Source organism: Heptranchias perlo, chromosome 3, assembly GCF_035084215.1.
Source record: "Heptranchias perlo isolate sHepPer1 chromosome 3, sHepPer1.hap1, whole genome shotgun sequence".
Lineage (NCBI taxonomy): Eukaryota > Metazoa > Chordata > Chondrichthyes > Hexanchiformes > Hexanchidae > Heptranchias > Heptranchias perlo.
Window position 1 is genome coordinate 102,810,537 of NC_090327.1, and position 22,213 is coordinate 102,832,749.

General features: G+C 44.0%; 1 protein-coding gene across 1 annotated transcript in view; it reads left to right on the top strand.

Annotated features, from left to right (window-relative positions):
- Positions 1–11,728, top strand: part of itga9 (integrin, alpha 9) — a 382,843-nt gene extending 371,115 nt beyond the window's left edge. The window contains exon 28 of the mRNA XM_067981373.1: positions 3,754–11,728. Within this exon, the coding sequence (XP_067837474.1) occupies positions 3,754–3,852 (99 nt within the window). The 3' untranslated portion in view covers positions 3,853–11,728. The remainder of the gene's footprint in view (positions 1–3,753) is intronic.
- The last annotated feature ends 10,485 nt before the right edge of the window (positions 11,729–22,213 follow it).

A 22,213-nucleotide genomic window follows, 5' to 3' on the forward strand; every position in this document is an offset into this window, starting at 1 on the left:
TCCGACCCCATATCCTCTCCATCAGACTGACTGCCTACTTTCACCCCTGTACCATCACTCACCTCACCCCATTTGCTGCTGAAACTCTCGTCCATGCCATTGTCACTTCCAAATTCAACTATTCCAATGCTTTCCTGGCTGGCCCCCATCTTCCACTAGGCCCTGTCTGCCTGTTCAGGTGGCTGTTAAAGATACCATGGCAGTATTGGAAGAAGAACAGGGGAGCTATCCAGATGTCTTGGCCAACAATCCTCCCTAAACCCACACCATCAAAGTAGATTAGCTAGTAACTTATCTCATTGCTGTTTGTGTGACATTTTGGGATATACTGAATGATGCTATATGTGACGTGAAATGTTTCTTTCTTTCTTACAAATGGTTGGATTGGTGCGACAGTCAAGCTGGTGGGACATTGTAAAGAATAAGGAGGTTTCAAAGCAAGAGCAGTATGGGTAAAGCTCCTGCTATTGCTGAAGAAAATGGAAGATTTATTTTTGGCTAAATTTTAATGCCAAAAGTCTAGGGGGCAATATGAGGTTATTTAGTGATTTTTAAAAAAGAAAGAATTTGCATTTATACAGTACCTTTTATTACTTCGTGGTGCCCAAAAGTGCTTCATAGCCAATGAAGTACTTTTGAAGTGCTGTAACTGTAATATAGGGAAATGTGGCAGCCAATTTGCACACAGCAAGGTCCCACAAACAGCAATGAGATAAATGACTGAATCATCTGTTTTTGATGATATTGGTAGAGGGATAAATGTTGGCCATGACACCAGGAGAACTCCCTTGCTTTTCTTCCAATAGTGCCATGGGGTCTTTTACAGCAGGCAGGGCCTCGATTTAATGTCTCATCTGAAAAATGGGACCTCCAACAGTGCAGCACTCCCTCAGTATTGCACTGAAGTGCCAACCTAGATTATGTGCTCATGATCCTCTGACTCATAGGAATGAGTGCTGCCACTGAGCAATTAAAAAGCTGGTTGGTTGCTGGTGGGACTGACTGGTGGCTGGAGGGCTGGTTGTGATAGGCTATCTGGCATGGTGGCTGTGGTGGCGACAGACTGGCTGGTTACTTGTGCTTGCGGAGGCTATGGGTTGGTTGGCTATGAACTGGCTACAGATCAGCGGGCTGGCTTCTCCAGGCCTCTGTTTCCCCTTTTGCTGCTGGCTGTGCTCTAGGTGGGCTCTACTGTACACTTTGTTTGCTCGCCTCCTCATCAGGTATTGCAAGTTCATCGTTTGAAAGCCATTCTCTAAACTTGTTGTATATGTTTTAAATCTAAAAGTTGCTGCTGTTACAATTTTATCAAGACATAATTATGTGTAAGCCACTTGGTAACATTTTGCAAGATCCACATTCTCTTGCCACGGAAACTGCACTGCAGAATTCTAAGGACACTGATTAAACCCAGAATACTGTTTATAACAAATTTGTAACAGATTGACTAGATATTGACATGATTGCACTGCCTGTCTCACTCTTCACATTTTATAAAACTGTCTTTAAATGAAAACAGAAAATGCTGGAAATGCACAACAGGTCAGTCAGCACCTGAAATGAAAAAGGACAGGTTTTAGTTGCAAACTTTCATTAATGGAACATTAATCTATTTTTAGGGGACTTCTTCTGTCCAGACCAACATTTATCCTTCAGCCAACACAACCAAAAACAGATTATCTGGTGACCTAGCAAATTGCTGTTTGTGGGCCCTTGCTGTGCGCAATTTGACTGCAAAGTTTCCCTGTTCTACATTACAACAATGACTACACTTCAAAAGTACTTCATTGGCTGTAAAGCACTTTGGGACATCCTGAGAATGTGCAAGGCGCTATATAAATACAAGTTTGTTATTTCTGTTTGAAATGCTGACTGCCCTGGTGTGCATTTTCCAGCATTTCCTGTTTTTCTTTTTTATTTGCAGCTTTTATAGTTTTTCTTTTATATCTGTTATCTTCACACGCTGACTGGAGCCCTTTAAGTTTTGTCTCAACTTCCTGATGACGGCAATAAACTGGTTGTTCTGATCAGTGACCTAAGGGCTGATTATCTGACTTAAGTACAAAGTTAGAAAGTTACCTCTATAAACGATTGAAAGGAAAAGTTATCAGGAAACGTCACGGAAGCTTGAACTCTTTCAACATCAAGAAGTAAGCTTCAGTTCTCCACAACTAAGGATAATCCTGTCACACATATTGCCCAATCAGCAAACAGCTAATGGGTTCCCCTGCCAACAGTATCTATGGTGCTGCATTTTGATTCATTTTTATGGTTGTAATAATATTTATGGCAGAAAACATTTATGATCAAACAGGCGTTTGCGGAAATCGCAAAAATTGTTTAGACCGTGAAAATTGTTGGGTTTGCAGACTTTTCTTTAAGTTGAGATCACATTTCCCTGATAAGTTGAGAGTGAGGCCAGATGTCGTTGGAGAGGCTTAGCTGCTGGGGTCCGATTTCATCTGAATCTGCTCCTGGGCAAAAGGGCTGCGGAGATTGTCTCCTGTCCTCTACTCCCCATGGATGCCGCCAAAGATTTGAAGTTTTGCTAAAAAGATTAAAGTAATGTAACATTAGACCCATAAAACAAAATGGTGGAAATGGAGACACTTCATACATGTGAAAGGTTCCTCATGCCCCTTACTTTTCAACACTTCCACTCAAAAGCTCACTGTTAATCAATGCCACATTGAGTCCTGAATGATTCTCAGTGCAGAAGTACACAGCCCAGACTAAATAAAATATAAGGAGAATTGAGCACTCCCAATGGGGAGCTGTTCTTGAAGGGAGAGTAGGTCAGAGAGTAGGTTCTCTCACCCGTGTTCCTGTCCAGCATAGCTCCCTGCTGGGAACATGGGATCACTGAATTTATCCTGTAAATCAGTCTGCTCAAATTTACTACCAAAACCCAACAGAAAAATGAGTGGACAAAAGCTGTGTGAGGACCATGCAGAGTTTAACTTTGCAATGCTCATTAAGGTAACGTCAGCACTGGGGAATGGGACATTTTCCATTTTGGATACTGTATTTCAGCATTGAGTATTCTCCCCAGGTCAGGTATGGTATCAGTCAGCTGCAGTAAAGCTCACTCAGCTGCATTTCAGCAATATGCCATAACTCTAAAAGCCCCTGCTACCCATTACAATCAAGTGAATGTTTCCACTTCCCACTTGTTAATACCTCTCAGAGTAACATTGCCAATTTTTACTGAATTATTAGCAGTTTTATGCTTTGGATATCACCGCTGCTGGGACTTGAGTTGAAGCTGCCCAAACTCATTTCGTGCAGGACATTTCTAACTGTCAGATCCTACTGATCTGATCTAAATTCGAATTCATATATCAGATGTGACAGGAGACTATGTAAAAGCATTGCACCACACAATTCCCTTTACAAGCCTTTCAAACTAAACATTTCTGCCAACACATTCACCATCTGATTCTAAGGGTTACCTCAATTTGTCTTGTGATAAGGAATGAGTTCCTTCTAGTGATGTCACCAGGGTTCACTGGGGTGGGAGGGGGACATGCGCCAATACCAATAAACCTGCCCACTCAATGTGATTGATTTAGTGCTGCTGAGTTATAACATAACCTCCAAGAATGAGTAACCACAAAAAACCAACAGAATGTGAGGGGTGAAAGGCCTTTATTATTCAGTTAAATTTGCCACAGCTAAACTGTTGTAAATCATTCCAATACTGTGTGTAATAACCTTGGGCCCTTATCCATTCCACTTTTATCTTTTGTCTAGATGGGCTTCTTTCGTCGAAGGTACAAAGAAATCATTGAAGCTGAGAAGAACAGGAAGGACAGTGAAGAAAGTTGGGACTGGGTCCAAAAAGACCAGTGAGCTGCCAGATAATTGAGTCATGTGACATGCATCAGCCAGCCGATTGATCTTGCTCCTGAGTCTTCCATATGTGGAAGAGGGAATCCTTCTCCAAATTTTTCGGAGACCTGATAATTGTGTATTCGTGTAATTCAACCGCTGGAAGCATTCCTGAGGCAGGCACTGCAGACAGAAGACCTGTTGTGTGGTGCTTAGACTTCCTTCAAAACACATCAATGAACTTCAGAAAGCGAAGTACTGTGGAGAACACAGACTCAAGATGGAGGAAAATGGGATTTACAACAATACGACCCTCAGGGGATTGAATTCTCTTTATGCGTTCAGTAAAGAGAAACAAATATTTTTATAAGAGAAGAACATGTTTGTCCAAAATGTTTATTCCTTTATATTTTTATCCAAATGTAATTTACTCTTATCCAGTTCTATAACACACTCACTGCACTGATGTCGTGCTCAGAGCCTGAGTGACGACAAGTTGATGAAGAAGCTATTTTATCTGAAGGTCTTTGCAGTAAGGTCAATCTTGATGATGAAAATTCACGACCACATGCAGAGTTATCTAACCCTTTCAGTACTGTATATTCTTTGCACTTTGCAGTAAGCTATTTTCTATCATCTACTGTCTGAAACAATGATCTTGCAATGTTGTATACTATACAAACAATACTTTCAGCCTGGTGGGGAGGGGGAACAGCAGAGCAGCTACCATTGGGCTTAGTGCTCCTAGGTTGGGCCAGTGATAATGGGCCAAGGTTTCTGTTCCAGGTCACTATCTAGCGATCCCCTGAGGAAAGTGTACCATGTGTGGACGTTGGATGGGGACAGGATCAAGCCTGGCTGTAATGCTCTCCAGCAGTCGAATAGCCTACTGACACTCAACTGTCAAGGCTGAGACAGGAATAATGACCACTGGTGTGAGGTGCCAGAAGACAAGCAGTGCCCATGGAAACGTATGCAGGCAAGGACTCAACACATTCAGGAGAGGAGGGAGAAAATTGATGAGAAAAGGAGGAAAAAAAACACGCATCCAGAATAATAACAGCCTACATTTCTAGAACACTCCTTACACACAAAAAGATGTCACTGAGTGGGGGTGGGGGGATGTTGGGAAGGAGGAAACAGGGAAGGAGGAAACAAGGAAGGAGCCGGGGCTGGAGCTGAAAGCACAGGCGAAGAGGAGGACTTTTAAAAGGGTTCTGAAAGCAGAGGGGGAAAGAGGAGGAGACAAGGTAGAAGGGTTTAGGGAAGAAGTTGCAGAGAGCAGGGCCCAAGTGCCTGCCAATGGCAGAGCTAAGGGGTCAAAATCATTTACATGCTATGGAAAGTAATGGGGCAAGTATTTGCAGGTGATAACACAATTGAGAGGGGCATTCCTATGGTTTGTGCATGTTACCTGACTTAAGGATTGCGTTAATGTCCATTAACCCCTCCGTAATAGTGCAGTTAAAAGTGATCTTTAGTTTGATTTACTGAATCTTGACCTTTCTGGTGACCTAATGGTATAAAAAGCTTCCTTGGGTCCATGTGCGACAGAAAACATGAGACTAGTGAGTGCAGAATTCAAGCATTGTGACTTAAGTGCATGGAAGTTTACTGTACTGTCATGTCACAAGGATATTGCATAAGGTTCTGTTGTACAGTGATTTCAATGGGTTATTCACTGCCTTTTTTCTCACAGTATTAGTCGGGCTGTATTACAGTTGAGGGTAATTTCAGTGACGTTAAACACCGGGCCAGAACCTCACTTGATGGGAGCTCGGGTCGCCAGATGGAAATATAACGTTAAGGAACCTACCTGCAATCTGCACTCCCGTGGAATGAGGCTGTGTCCTAGGAGCACAACATCACTGAATTCACTCTATAAAGTAATGAGACCAAAAAGTCCATCTAAACTTATTGAGAGCTGAATACTCAGGGGAGTTCATTTCCCTGCAATATTAAAACAAATTAAATTGATTATGCTTGAAAGTTTCAAAAGGTTTGATTTGTGAGCATCTCTGATTGGTCATTGGATGTATCAGATTAGTTGTGGAACAAAATCGGTGATGATGGTTTGACTGAGTTTAAAACTGCAGAGGATAACATTTTCGCCAGTTCCTGCGTCCCAGTAATATTGCAACAAACAATACAGAGAGATGCACCTATAACAGCAATGTGAGGGGACGGCTGCAGTAACGCCATTTGTTTGCGGTGCCACTGATAGGTCCATGAATGCATATTTAAATAGTGCCGCTCATTGGTCTCCGACTGGTGCAGACATTTTTAATAGAAAAAAACTGAAGACGCAGTGGGAAATTGAAAGGGGACAAAGGAATACATCAGCTGAGGTGCAGCAGCGCTGCGCAAGGTGACCTTTTTAAAGTGGGCTCAGAACGGATTCAATCTATGTGTTATTTGCTGTGTTTTTTTGCTTCTGCCGGAAGTTGAGGGGAAGTGGGGGTTGGTAAAGGAGAATGGTCGGGGTGAGCAGGTATGGTCCTGATGGCCTTTTCTCATTCTGGATACATAAACAGGAAACTTTGATGTTGATGTGGTGCAAAAGATCATAGCACACAGATTTCAAATGTGCAGGATAATGGAGCCTTCAGCCTGTGGTCTAAGTTGACCATTCTCAGCCCTGTTTTAAATGTGATATGAAAATACGTTTTTTGAATAGTCAGTTTCTTTCTCTTTTATAGAATGGCACTCATGGTCACCATGTCCTTTTGGAATAAGTGTGGCAGTATTGAAAACTTCGTAATTCTGTTGGATGATTGGCTCGAAGAAACGATGCTTCTATAAAATGGAGCTGGTGCTACCATTTTTATAATAATAAAATAAACAGGTTAATGTCTGTGCAAAAATAGTGCATCCTGGAAAGTATGAGCTAATTCCATGATCCCGTGCTCACAGCGAGTACAGGTCGGACAGTTAGGAATACGGTGTTAATGCTAACTCCCAAAAGGAATGTGGAATCACAGGTTTAGCCCTGTACTCCAAGCATATTATGAGAACTTCACCAAGTGGGATTTCTACCTTATGGGGTTTGGGGCTGATATTCGTGTCTTGATTATCAGTCAAGGGAGGGAGTTGGACTCCAACCTTTATCTTGGAAAGGTGACTCCATTACTGTTTGAGCTATTGGCTCATCCATTAAAAATTGGATTTTTAACGCAAGTAACTCATCTCCCACTTTAAGAGACTGAAAAGAGCAATCTCATGATATCTTCAAGTGGCTGTAAGTGATTCCAATAATGAAACTAATCTTATTTTCGGTATTTATAACCCATTAAATGGCAGTGTCGGGGTTGCATCATTTATGGTGTAGCTTTGTTGCATATTGTTAAAATGATGACATCATTTGGGAGGTACCATTTTCCAGCAGTTGTTGGCTCAATATCCACTTACAGCTCGATCCATGTTGTGCTAACACAGGAGGCAAGTTAGTTTTGATGGAGGAGGTTCGAAAATGATGGGGATGATTTTCCACACTGGGGACATATGATTTCTCAATATGCGCTCCCAATGGGCATGGCTGCACGCTGGGAGCATTGAACTGAAAAATCCCTCCTTAAACTCCTTACAGGCTGCATCCCAGGTTCTGACTGAAGCCAGTTGTTAGTTTAGTTTTTAAAAAAATGTTTTTTCTATTTTGGGCTAGTGTACTTTAGGTGTCAGCCTTGGCTCAGTGTAGCACTCTCACTTTTGAGTCAGGTGGTTGTGGGTTCAAGTCCCACTCCAGCGACTTGAACACAAAATCTAGGCTGACATTTCAGTGCAGTACTGAGGGAGCACTGCACTGTCGGAGGTACCGTCTTTCAGCTGAGACATTTATCTGAGGCCCTATCTGCCCTCTCAGTTGGGCGTAAATGATCCCATGGCACTATTTTGAAGAAGAGCAGGCAGGGGAGTTCTTCCCGATGTCCTGGCCAATAATTATTTCTCAATCAACATCTCCAAAACCGATTATCTGGTCATTGCTGTTTGTGGAAGCTTGCTGTGCGCAAATTAGCTGCCACGTTTCCTACATTACAACAGTGACTACACTTCAAAAGTACTTAATTGACTGTAAAGCGCTTTGGGACATCCTGAGGTCGTGAAAGGCGCTATATAAATGCAAGTTCTTTCTTCTTTAGCACCCACCCAGTCCAGGTTAGAATACAATAAAATAAATGATCAGATTGTCAAGGTGACGCATGTTTCTACAGACAACCACCTGCATGAGAAAGTGGTGGCTAGGCTTAGAATCTTGGTACAGATCTGGAATAACCTGACTCCAGTGACAGTAAAGATCCAGCATTAGTGATGGTCAACACCACTATCAAGTCTTACGATAAGCCTTCGGGAAGGAGAACCAAAAGTAGTGCCAGCTTGACAAAGACTATTGCTATTTGCATACTTTTAGCAGGTAACCTGCTCTACTGTACAGGAAATAAAACCCAATTTCTACAGCAAGGTCTGTGACCTGGAGATTTCCTGTTGGAATCATTGAAGGATCCATCCTTCATGGTTGTTATTATATAGGAGTACACAGAAGACACTTTTGCTTCTCCTTTGTAAGAATGGTTAGGAACATAGGAATTGCTCGATGGAGAAAGACCAAGGTCCATCTAGATCACCTTCTACCACCCTGGTAGTCACATGATAGAACAATAATGGAGTTGTTGACTAATCATAGCAATCAATCACTTTGTCTACAACAGACCATGAGACAATGGAGGAGGTTCAAGATCCAGACATGAGGTGAGGAAAACTCGCCAGTGGTGAAAAGCTTTGGGAACCATAGGTTCAAAGTCACCTGTTCCTCCCAAGCATGCTACACTTACCATATATAATGAAACCTGATCATAATTTTATCTATAATGTTATATCCCCACCTCTATTTAAGTTCAGGTCAGTTTTGCAGTATTATGGCAGCGATGGCAGAGTCGAGGTCCCTGTCTTGCCACACTTCTCCGGTGTATTGTGCATGTGATCAAACATTTGCATTATAATTTGTGCAACTTTCAGTGTAAAATTCTCTTGAACACAGCAACCACTTATCTGCTACTGATAGCTCCTACAATCCAGGGAACCAGGCGGAACGTAATACAATTTCTGTGTCAGGGTGTCCAAGCTTTTTATCTTTGTAGCTGTGGATCATGGAGCCTTGGGGGTCATGTTTAAATCCATGTTCCTATTGATTTGCATATATCTCATGTTGCTGATACGAACAGGTTTTGGCGTTCTGATTTAGGATTGAACCACCAATGAGATAACCGACAAAATTCAAACAGCACAAATAAGAAATATAAGTGCAAATAGGATTGAGATGCCTGAGCTTTCAGGGCTGATTGCCAGGGCTCGGGGGTCACTAGTTGGACACCCCTACTCTATGCATGTGACATGGAGACATGACTTCAGGCTAATGAGAGGAGCACATCTCATTTGATTCCTGCATAAGCTACTTGGTGAATCATTCTTTAGTTATCCTTTGTTCATTCATGTGGGACGGGTTTGTTGTTTTGAAAAATATGTTACTGCACCCCACAAAGAAAGCTCTGTATAATGATCAGTTATGGTGTATTAACCAACAGTCCAATATTGCTACATATTACTTGAGGTAGTAACAAAACTCAGAATATATACATTTATAAGACATAACCTTTCTAGTCAAAGGCCTAAGTGACCACTGGTCCCCTCCTAGTAATGTTATGTGCTAATATGGCACAATGAGTGTTTCTGATATTCAAGCAGCATTGATGCTGCTGGCCAACAATGGCTACTTCTTACATCCATAACTAACCAACTGGTTTTGAATTGTTTTTATGAGGACCTAGTTTTGTGTCTTGCACTCATACACTTGAGCTTGTTGTCTGTAATATGAAGGATTCTCTTCCAATGAAGAGGCTAAACATGGTTTCAGCAACGTTTTCACACATTCCCAGAAAGAGTCCCTAACCTAAAGTATGTGGCCCATCCCTAGTTACAGGGTTCACGCTCTGTCTGATTAACAGCTAATAGGCTCTCAGCCCAGGGCTACAGGAAGTGATTTATGTTTTTTAAAATTAATTTCATTCATCCTGACAGTGCTGAGGTTCATAAAATATGTGAAATCATGAAAATCTGAGTCTCCTTAAACCTTAGAAAAATAGACACCTGATTAACACGCTTCAGACCAGCAAAGTTACACATGGCTGCTTGTGCCCGTGGTCTTTCTGTAACTAAGAAAGTGAGTAAATCCAGCGATCCTGTGCTTCCAGTGAGTAGCCACACTCGAAGGGGTTGTGGGTCAGAGAAAGAGTCACAACTTTGTAACCCCAATTGACCTGTGCTCCCTGCACACACGGCTCCTGACTGGGGGAGCGGGATTGGGGAATTTACCCTTCAACAACACAGACTGGGGGTAAAATTGGTCTTCACGAGTAGCGCGAAACAGGCTCCTAACTAATGAGCAGCTCATTTGACACTGCGCCTGATTGTCTTTTCCAACGAAGTCAATGAAAATCGGGCATGGTGTAGAACAGGCTGCCGATTCACTGTGAGCCTGTTTCTCGCGACTGCTGAAAAACAATTTCACTGCCCGTGTGTTTTGGAGAGAAGCAAAACTGTTGTTTCTTCATGGAAACCAATGAAAGCATTATACAGCCAATGAAGAAACATTTATTGGTTGCAGTTATTAATCACATTTTAATAACCCACAGCTGCCCCCTTCCCTCTAATAGATTATTTTGAGTGTATAATTTTTGTGATTCGGTCGTGCAGTATCAGGCATGGGAAACTCTAACTAAAGAAATCATTAGAGACCTTTGCATAGTAATTATTATTTATGAGTGTAATTACAAAGAATGTGTCAGTGTATGTGGCAAAGAAGAAGACAATTGATAGTCTCAGAGGACGAAGTCTTTAAACTACTGCCCTGTGGACATGAGCTCAGGGAAACAGTGTAACTTTATCATATGGCAGTGGTTAGTGAATTGCATTTCACAATATAGCCCAAGGCATCTCTGCACAGGTTACTTCAAGGGGTCAGGTTGAATCTGTAAAAAGACATCCAAGTTCATGAAGAGGTTTGCAGCTTTAGGGCTTAAATGGTCCTATTAGCAGATGATGATTTAGGACTGGATTCTGATGCTTGCAACGTAACTTGGGTATATTCTTTTTTACTGGTTCTCAGTGGATTTGGGATAGATAATGTTGTATGGTTGGGTAATATTGTATTGTTGTGTATATTTAATCTGTCGTCATCTGCCTGCTTGGTTAAGTTAAGGAAAGAGTTTTCAGAATTTCTCTTCCCCTCTCCAGAAGGTGCTGACTCGTGTAGGGTACAGTTCCCTGGGTACTGGCTTCTGTCACTTCTCCCGGGTGAGCACCTTTCATTTCTGTGTCGGGGAGGCTTTTCAACCATGGGTGATATCATCGGCCTTGCCCTCGGTCGATGGTCATGCAACTTCCAGCAGGAAGCACTGGGTAGCATTTAGGAGCAGGAACCTTGGATGATTTTTTTTTTCTCTCCTCGCTAACTTAGGAGGTCAGAGGACAGCTGTCATCCCCTAACAGCCACCCAGGTAAGATCAGCTAACTCAGCACAGACCAGGAATTAAACCTGGGACTGTTTGATCTGAATGACTTAGTACGACACTGGGTATTGGCTTTACCGCGAGGCCATCAGGGGAGCTTTCAGAATGTTTACATGTTGCTGGCCATGTTGAGCGACCTTATAGGCACACACAGCACTCCATACAAATTGCTCATCAAGTATTCCACATTTTATTTCTGATTGGAAAAATACTACTACTGTTTATTATACTTGGGATTTGATTTTCTGTGTTGTTACATGTATAAGAGCAAGCTTATTCCAAAGTATATTTATAATTATTTCCATCAATTTTATAATAAAAATGGATTCACACTGTTACTCTGGCTGTTGGGTTTTCTACATTGTTGATACTTTGGACCTGCTGTAGATTGCAACAGCCATTGGCTTTAAGGATGTTTGGGAATGTTGTTATTGGGTTCGATATCTTGCCCGGGGGAGAGTGTTTGTGTGTATAATATAGCAGGTAGTGTCTTTGTAGGAGTGCATTCTGGGAAATACATGGGCAGTGTACCTGCGATGTTTTCCCCGTGCTTCGTACTGGCATGATGGAATCGCCTCCTATAATTTGTTATATTATGACTGGAACACCCATTTCATGATGGAATCACCTCCTATAATTTGTTATATTATGACTGGAACACCCATTTCATGATGGAATCGCCTCCGATCATTTGTTATATTATGACTGGAACACCCATTTCGTGATGTTCTTCTTACCTGAGCCCCCTGGAATTGCGAGACTCTCTGCTCTCATCACAGAGTTTCGCTGGGCGGTGCACAGGCCGAAGAATTAGACGTGAGGGGAGACGCCCCCATTCATTTCAATGGCCAGAAAATGGAGCGTGTTGTGAATTGGAGAGCGATGACCTCCAAACCTGGTCCGCAAGCCTGTTGGGTGAGATTCCGTGCTGGGACCAGTGGCTCTCAGTTTCGGGGCTCTGATACCCAGCTTTTTAAGGGTCATTTCTACTGGTTCGAGGTACATTACCAAGGCCAGATCTAACGTCTGGTTATAGTCCAACGATTTTATTTTTAATCCCACAAGCTTTCGGGGGCTTTCCCCTTCCTCAGGCGGTGTGGAAAAGACAATTTCGAATCCTTTGCATTTTAAGATCACAGAACAAAGCCTGGTGATTACTGCCCGTTGCCAAGGCAATCACAGTGAGCAGACAGAAAGGTGTCATCTAAAAGGCCACTGAATATACAACCCCCCCCAAAAAAAAAGAGAGCGAGAGATAAGGAAGACAGTCAATGACCCGTTATATTAAAAACAGATAACATTTGTTCGCTGGTGGGGTTACATGTAGTGTGACATGAACCCAAGATGCCGGTTGAGGCCGTCCTCATGGGTGCGGAACTTGGCTATTAATTTCTGCTCGACGATTTTGCGTTGTCGTGTGTCTCGAAGGCCGCCTTGGAGTACGCTTACCCGAAGGTCGGTGGCTGAATGTCCATGACTGCTGAAGTGTTCCCCGACAGGGAGAGAACCCTCCTGTTTGGCGATTGTTGCGCGGTGTCCATTCATCCGTTGTCGCAGCGTCTGCATGGTCTCGCCAATGTACCATGCTCTGGGGCATCCTTTCCTGCAACGTATGAGGTAGACAACGTTGGCCGAGTCACAGGAGTATGAACCGTGCACCTGGTGGGTGGTGTCCTCTCGTGTGATGGTGGTATCTGTGTCGATGATCTGGCATGTCTTGCAGAGGTTACCGTGGCAGGGTTGTGTGGTGTCGTGGACGCTGTTCTCCTGAAGGCTGGGTAATTTGCTGCGAACGATGGTTTGTTTGAGGTTGGGTGGCTGTTTAAAGGCGAGTAGTGGAGGTGTGGGGATGGCCATAGCGAGGTGTTCGTCATCATTGATGACATGTTGAAGGCTGCGGAGAACATGGCATAGTTTCTCCGCTCCGGGGAAGTACTGGATGACGAAGGGTACTCTGTTGGTTGCGTCCCATGTTAGTCTTCTGAGGAGGTCTACGCGATTTTTCGCTGTGGCCCGTCGGAACTGTCGATCGATGAGTCGAGCGTCATATCCCGTTCTTACTAGGGCGTCTTTCAGCGTCTGTAGGTGTCCATCGTGTTCCTCCTCGTCTGAGCAGACCCTGTGTATTCGCAGGGCCTGTCCATAGGGGATGGCCTCTTTGACGTGGTTAGGGTGGAAGCTGGAAAAGTGGAGCATTGTGAGATTGTCCGTGGGCTTGCGGTAGAGTGAGGTGCTGAGGTGCCCGTCTTTGATGGAGATTCGTGTGTCCAAGAAAGAAACTGATTCTGAGGAGTAGTCCACGGTGAGCTTGATGGTGGGATGAAACTTGTTGATGTTATCGTGTAGTCTCTTTAGTGATTCCTCACCGTGGGTCCATAGAAAGAAAATGTCGTCGATGTATCTGGTGTATAGTGTTGGTTGGAGGTCCTGTGCAGTGAAGAAGTCCTGCTCGAACTTGTGCATGAAAATGTTGGCGTATTGGGGTGCGAATTTGGTCCCCATGGCTGTTCCGTGTGTTTGGGTAAAGAACTGGTTATTGAAGGTGAAGACATTGTGATCCAGGATGAAGCAGATGAGTTGTAGGATGGCGTCTGGAGATTGGCTGTTGTTGGTGTTGAGTATTGATGCTGTCGCAGCGATGCCGTCATCGTGGGGGATACTGGTGTATAGTGCCGAGACGTCCATCGTGGTGAGAAGTGTTCCTGGTTCAACAGGTCCGTGGGTACTGAGTTTTTGTAGAAAGTCTGTAGTGTCGCGACAGAAGCTGGGGGTTCCCTGCACGATGGGTTTCAGGATGCCCTCGATGTATCCAGAGAGGTTCTCAAAGGAGGAGCCATCGTCATACAGAACAGAACGGACTATTGCAAAGAAGCATACCGACAACTGGACAACCAGGAACACTACAGACGGTTACCCGCAGACCCGACCAAAGAACACACCCATCAGCTCAACAAACTGATCAAGACCTTCGATCCAGACCTTCAAAACATCCTACGCACTCTCATCCCACGTACTCCCCGCGTGGGAGACTTCTACTGCCTCCCAAAGATACACAATGCCAACACACCCGGACGTCCTATCGTATCAGGCAATGGAACCCTGTGTGAGAACCTCTCTGGATACATCGAGGGCATCCTGAAACCCATCGTGCAGGGAACCCCCAGCTTCTGTCGCGACACTACAGACTTTCTACAAAAACTCAGTACCCACGGACCTGTTGAACCAGGAACACTTCTCACCACGATGGACGTCTCGGCACTATACACCAGTATCCCCCAGGATGACGGCATCACTGCAACAGCCTCAGTACTCAACACCAACAACAGCCAATCTCCAGACGCCATCCTACAACTCATCCGCTTCATCCTGGATCACAATGTCTTCACCTTCGACAACCAGTTCTTTACCCAAACACACGGAACAGCCATGGGGACCAAATTCGCACCCCAATACGCCAACATTTTCATGCACAAGTTCGAGCAGGACTTCTTCACTGCACAGGACCTCCAACCAACACTATACACCAGATACATCGACGACATTTTCTTTCTATGGACCCACGGTGAGGAATCACTAAAGAGACTACACGATAACATCAACAAGTTTCATCCCACCATCAAGTTCACCATGGACTACTCCTCAGAATCAGTTTCTTTCTTGGACACACGAATCTCCATCAAAGACGGGCACCTCAGCACCTCACTCTACCACAAGCCCACGGACAATCTCACAATGCTCCACTTTTCCAGCTTCCACCCTAACCACGTCAAAGAGGCCATCCCCTATGGACAGGCCCTGCGAATACACAGGGTCTGCTCAGATGAGGAGGAACGCGATGGACACCTACAGACGCTGAAAGACGCCCTAGTAAGAACGGGATATGATGCTCGACTCATCGATCGACAGTTCCGACGGGCCACAGCGAAAAATCGCGTAGACCTCCTCAGAAGACTAACACGGGACGCAACCAACAGAGTACCCTTCGTCATCCAGTACTTCCCCGGAGCGGAGAAACTATGCCATGTTCTCCGCAGCCTTCAACATGTCATCAATGATGACGAACACCTCGCTATGGCCATCCCCACACCTCCACTACTCGCCTTTAAACAGCCACCCAACCTCAAACAAACCATCGTTCGCAGCAAATTACCCAGCCTTCAGGAGAACAGCGTCCACGACACCACACAACCCTGCCACGGTAACCTCTGCAAGACATGCCAGATCATCGACACAGATACCACCATCACACGAGAGGACACCACCCACCAGGTGCACGGTTCATACTCCTGTGACTCGGCCAACGTTGTCTACCTCATACGTTGCAGGAAAGGATGCCCCAGAGCATGGTACATTGGCGAGACCATGCAGACGCTGCGACAACGGATGAACGGACACCGCGCAACAATCGCCAAACAGGAGGGTTCTCTCCCTGTCGGGGAACACTTCAGCAGTCATGGACATTCAGCCACCGACCTTCGGGTAAGCGTACTCCAAGGCGGCCTTCGAGACACACGACAACGCAAAATCGTCGAGCAGAAATTAATAGCCAAGTTCCGCACCCATGAGGACGGCCTCAACCGGGATCTTGGGTTCATGTCACACTACACGTAACCCCACCAGCGAACAAATGTTATCTGTTTTTAATATAACGGGTCATTGACTGTCTTCCTTATCTCTCTCTCTCTCTCTCTTTTTTTGGGGGGTTGTATATTCAGTGGCCTTTTAGGTGACACCTTTCTGTCTGCTCACTGTGATTGCCTTGGCAACGGGCAGTAATCACCAGGCTTTGTTCTGTGATCTTAAAATGCGAAGGATTCGAAATTGTCTTTTCCACACCGCCTGAGGAAGGGGAAAGCCCCCGAAAGCTTGTGGGATTAAAAATAAAATCGTTGGACTATAACTTGGTGTTGTAAAATTGTTTACAATTGTTAACCCCAGTCCATCACCGGCATCTCCACATCAGATCTAACGTCAACAATGTAATCAGTGCTGGGTTGGATCAGCAGCATGTCCGATACAGATTTTTAAATTTCAATGAAAAATTAAGTAAAGCATTACATTTTTAATTTTCTCCCCTTCCAACTTTTCCCTTCTGAAGTCCAAGTCCGCAGCTGTCAGCTGTCCCCTAGTACCTCGCTCAAGTGGCCATTATTCATATATCAGCCTGGAGAGTGTGCGCCAGAATCCTATTTGAGCATGGAGGGCATCGACTGCCAAGCCTAATCCTGTTCTCAACTGTCGTGCACATATAGCACTTTCAGCAGGAGTTATTGGGCAGGAGTGGTAATTCCAGTCAATTCTTTTCCTCTTCCTTAGCGCAGGGGTACTGAGGCCAATTGCAGTGCCCTAATTGGCCACTTGGCTAAGATTACCATGGACTGAGCATTGAATCTGGGGCCTTCTGGTCTGTATGGTTCAGCACCACACTGGATGTGCTGATACCCACCAAGACATTGGGCGAGCTACAGGTTTGAAAGTTTACACTCAAGCAGATATAAGGACCAATTTCCTTCACTTCCTGGGAGCAGAGGAAAAAGAGGTGGAAACCCAGAATACCTGGTCTTTGTCCACTTTGCATTGCCCTGTGATTTCCAGGGTCTCTCCCACTTAGGGGCCAAAGTGCTTGTGCTTGGACCAGGCCCATTCAAATCACATTTAAATGAGGCAGGAGTGATACAATGGTGTCTCGCAGCTCATTTGCTCTTACTATGTCAGACAGGACCCATTTACAGGGCTGAGCAGACAGAGCAAAAGTAAAGTCATCCTTGGGTCACTGGTTTGATTCGGGCCTCCTGATCTCCTGCTGTAACTTTGGCAGGCGATTGATGGGACCCCCAGAGGAATGGCATACACGGCTGTGAACAAAGTTACAGCAGCAGACTGGCAGAACCCCACGGAATTCCTAGGCTCCAAAGAAGCTTCCCACTTCTGCCTCTTACGTGCCGGTATTCTTTACGATAGTTGGGTTTCAAGCACAACGATCAGGTAATCTAACGGTTAACATAGAAACATAGAAAATAGGAGCAAGAATAGGCCATTTGGCCCTTCGGGCCTGCTGTGCCTTTCAGAATGATCATAGCTGATCATCTAACTCAGTACCCTGTTCCCGCTTTTTCCCCATATCCCTTGATCCCTTTAGCATTAAGAAATATATCTATCTCCTTCTTGAATACATCTAATGATTTGGCCTCCACTGCCTTCTGTGGTAGAGAATTGCACAGGTTCACCACCCTCTGAGTGAAGAAATTTCTCCTCATCTCAGTTCTAAATGGCATACCCCAAATCCTGAGACTGTGACCCCTGGTTCTGGATTCCCCAGCCATCGGGAACATCCTCCCTGCATCTAGTCTGTCTAGTACTGTTAGAATTTTATATGTTTTGATGAGATCACCTCTTACTCTTCGAAACTCTAGTGAATATAGGCCTGGTCAACCCAATCTCTCCTTATACGTCAGTCCTGCCATCCCAGGAATCAGTCTGGTAAACCTTCGTTGCATTCCCTCCATGGCAAGGATATCCTTCCTCAGATAAGGAGACCAAAACTGCACACAATACTCCAGGTGTGGTCTCACCAAGGCCCTGTATAACTGCAGTAAGATATCCCTGTTCCTGTATTCAAATCCTCTTGCAATGAAGGCCAACATACCATTCGCATTCCTAACTGCTTGCTGCACCTGAATGCTCACTTTCAGCGACTGGTGTACAAGGACACCCAGGTCTCGTTGCACCTCCCCTTTTCCCAATCTATCACCATTCAGATAATAATCTGCCTTTCTGTATTTACAACCAAAGTGGATCACCTCACATTTATCCACGTTATACTGCATATGCCATGTTCTTGCCCACTCACCCAACTTGTCTACATCACATTGTAGCCACTTTGCATCCTCCTCACAGCTCACATTCCACCCCAGCTTTGTGTCGTCTGCAAACTTGGAAACTTGGAAATGTTACATTCCATTCCCTATCCAAATCATTGATATATATTGTGAATATCTGGGGCCCAAGCACTGATCGCTGCGGTACCCCCCAAGTCACTGCCTGCCACCCGGAAAAAGACCCGTTTATTCCTACTCTCTGTTTCTTGTCTGTCAACCAATTCTCAATCCATGCCAGTATATTATCCCCAATCCCATGTGCTTTAATTTTGCACACTAACCTCTTGTGTGGGACCTTATCAAAAGCCTTCTGAAAATCCAAGTACACCACATCCACTGGTTCTCCCCTGTCTATTCTACTAGTTACATCCTCAAAAAACTCCAGTAGATTTGTGAAGCATGATTTCCCTTTCATAAACCCATGCTGACTTTGTCCAATTCCGTTAATGCCTTCCAAGTGTTCTGTTTCACATCTTTTATAATAGACTCTAGCATTTTCCCCACTACTAATTTTAGGCTAACTGGTCTGTAATTCCTTGTTTTTTCTCTCCCTCTTTTTTAAATAGTGGGGTTACATTTGCCGCCCTCCAATCTGTAGGAACTGTTCCAGAGTCCATAGAATTTTGGAAGATGACCACCAATGCATCCACTATTTCCAGGGCCTCTTCCTTTAGTACTCTGGGATGTAGATTATCAGGCGCTGGGGATTTGTCAGCCTTTAGCCCCATTAATTGCCCTAGCACTTTTTTTTTTACTAATACTGGTTTCCTTCATTTCCTCCCTCTCACTAGACCCTTGGTCCCCTTACATTTCTGGGAGGTTATCTGTGTCCTCCTTTGTGAAGACAGAACCAATCTATGTGTTTAAGTCTTCTGCCATTTCTTTGTTCCCCATTATAATTTCCCTACATTTGTCTTCACTAATCTTTTTCTCTTGACATATTTAGAGAAGCTTTTACAGTCAGTTTTTATGTTCCCTGCTAGTTTACTCTCATACTCTATTTTTCCCCTCTTAATCAATCCCTTTGTCCTCCTTTGCTGAATTCTAAACTGTTCCCAATCCTCAGGCTTGCCTCTTTTTCTGGCAATTTTATATGTCTCCTCTTTTGATCTAATACTATCCCTAATTTCTTTTGTAAACCATGGTTGAGCCACCTTTCCTGTTTTATTTTTGCGCCAGACAGAAGTGAATAATTGTTGTAATTCCTGCACACGTTCTTTAAATATTAGCCATTGCCTATCCACTGTCAATCATTTTAGTAAAGTTCCCCAACCTATCATAGCCAACTCATACCTCATACTTCCGTAATTTCCTTTATTTAGATTCAGGACCCGAGTTTCAGATTCAACTACTTCACTCTCCATCTTAATGAGGAATTCTATCATGTTATGGTCGCTCTTCCCTAAGGGAACCCACAAAACAAGATTGTTAATTAATCCTTTCTCATTGCACAATACCCAATCTAGGATCGCCTGTTCTCTAGTTGGTTCCTCAACGTATTGGTCTGGAAAACCATCATGTACACACTCCAGGAATTCCTCCCCCACAGTATTATTGCTAATTTGGTTTGACCAATCTATATGTAAATTAAAGTCATCCATGATTATAGTTGTACCCTTCTTGCATTCGTCTCTAAATTCCTGTTTAATGCCCTCCCCTACATCTCCACTACTGTTTTGGGGCCTATAGACAACCCCCACCAACGTTTTCTGCCCCTTGGTGTTTCTTAGCTCCACCCATACAGATTCCACATCGTGATTTTCCGAGCCAATATCCTTCCTCACTATTGCATTGATTTCCTCCTTTACTAACAACGCTACCCCACCTCCTTTCCCTTTTTGCCTGTCCTTCCTAAATATTGAATACCCCTGGATGTTCAGTTCCCATCCTTAGTCACCCTGCAGCCATGTCTCCGTAATCGCAACTATATCATACCCGTTAATATCTATCGGCGCTGTTAATTCATTTACCTTATTGTGAATGCTCCGCGCATTAAGACACAATGCCTTTAGACTTGTCTTTTTAAGATTGCTTGTCATCTTAGTTTTATTTTGCACTATGGTCCTATTTGTTTTTCGCCCTTGTTTTCTCTGCCTTCCACTATTGCTTCTTCTCTTTCTGTCTTTTGTTTCTATTCTTGTTTCCCCCTCCTCTGTCTTCCTGCTCAGGTTCCCATCCCCCTGCCATTCACGGCAGTATTTAAATACAGTTTCCAAATGGCCACCAGTATCTGGGTGGGCCCTTCAAGCTGCTGACCGCACTTCCAGTGAAAAATCCTGACAGGTGTCGTTAGGGCCACAGCTGTGGCGTCACACGTCACCACCACCTCACCCCCCATTTTGCTCTTCCACTTGCACCAAAACCGCCTGAAATTGGATGGTCAAATGGAGAACAATCCAATCCCAAATTTTTCATATTGTAGCGTTTAAAATTTTAGATTCTCTCTTCTCTTTTGTGCTTCTGTGCCGAGAGCCTCTGAGTAAGCCCACTCTTTGATCTTAAATCTTGATTGAATACTCTCTTTATAAACAAATGTTGATTTTCTTTTGGCCAGGTCTTTTTTTGGCCAGATGAAGAGCAACTCAGGCTCTGATCAGTGCTAGCCTTGTGGCCAGAGATATTAAATTATAAAATTATTTTCACTATCCCTAATTTGTACAAAGGGGCATTTAAAGCACATCAGCCGTGAACAGCACCGAATCTTCTCTACATGACGACAAGGTATACCTTGAAAAACACTGACACAGTTCCTGTTTAAACAACAGTCGGGCTCTTGCTCATTTCGAGTCTGCAGCTGCTCTTTTCTTATCAAGGAACTGCCTCAGTCAGCTGGTGCTAAGAGAAAATCAAAATCAAATTAAACCGAATTTAATGTCCAGGTTCCATAAATCCTTTATTGTGTGTATGGTCCAGAGGTAATATTCAAAGAGAAGCTCCACAATTCTGTGCTATTAAAAAGTCTTCATTAAAAAAAAAGAGAAAAAAACCCTGCAAACCTGTAACAAAACCAGAAAATGAATTTACAAAGCATCTACAACCAAAATGTAAACCTGTTTTTTTCTTTACAGAGGCTATATATTTTCAGCATTTCCTCTTTTTGCTTCCTTTGTGCCCCCAGTTTGAGTAATTTCGTGCACTGTCGCTGGCCGAGAGTTTGAGTAAGAAACCTGCTCCCAGCCCTCTGCCGATACTGCTCGGAGCCTGATGTGGGAGGCAGCCTGGTGTGACTGGCCTATTGACTTTCCTTCCACAGCGCAGAGTAGCAGCTTTGCTCTGCTTTATGATGGCATGAATAAGGTCGCTGTCTCACTGTGTGGGCAATGGTGCCTATAGTATATTGTGAAAGCCTCTTGCTACATTCTTCAAATGCATCGCTGAGATCAAAAGCAAAAGACTGCGGATGTTGGAAATCTGAAATAAAAACAGAAAATGCTGGAAATACTCAGCAAGTCAGGCAGCATCTGTGAAGAAACAGTTAAGGTTTCAGGTCAATGACCTTTCATCAGAACTGGAAGAAGTTGAAGATTAAACAGTTTTTAAGCAAGTACAGAGGCAGGAAAAGAGGGTGGGGGGAGGGCGGGAAAGAACAAAAGGGAAAGTCTGTGATCGGGTAGAGGGCAGGAGTGATTAAATGATAAAATGGATGATGATGCAAGGAAAGGAGGGTGGTAATGGGACAAGTAAAGAAATAAAAGATGGGTCTAGAGGAGCTGTAAATGGCAACAGCAGAACCATTACCAGCACCTGCTGTCCAAAAAAATGGGAACAGTGGTTATGATCTGAAGTTATTGAAATCGGTGTTGAGTCCGAAAGGTTGTAAAGTGCTTAATCAAAAGATGAGGTGCTATTCCTTGAGCTTCATTGAAACAGTGTAAGAGGTCGAGGACAGAAAGGTCAGAGTGGGAGTGGGACGAGGAACTAAAAGGGCAAACGACCAGGAGGTCA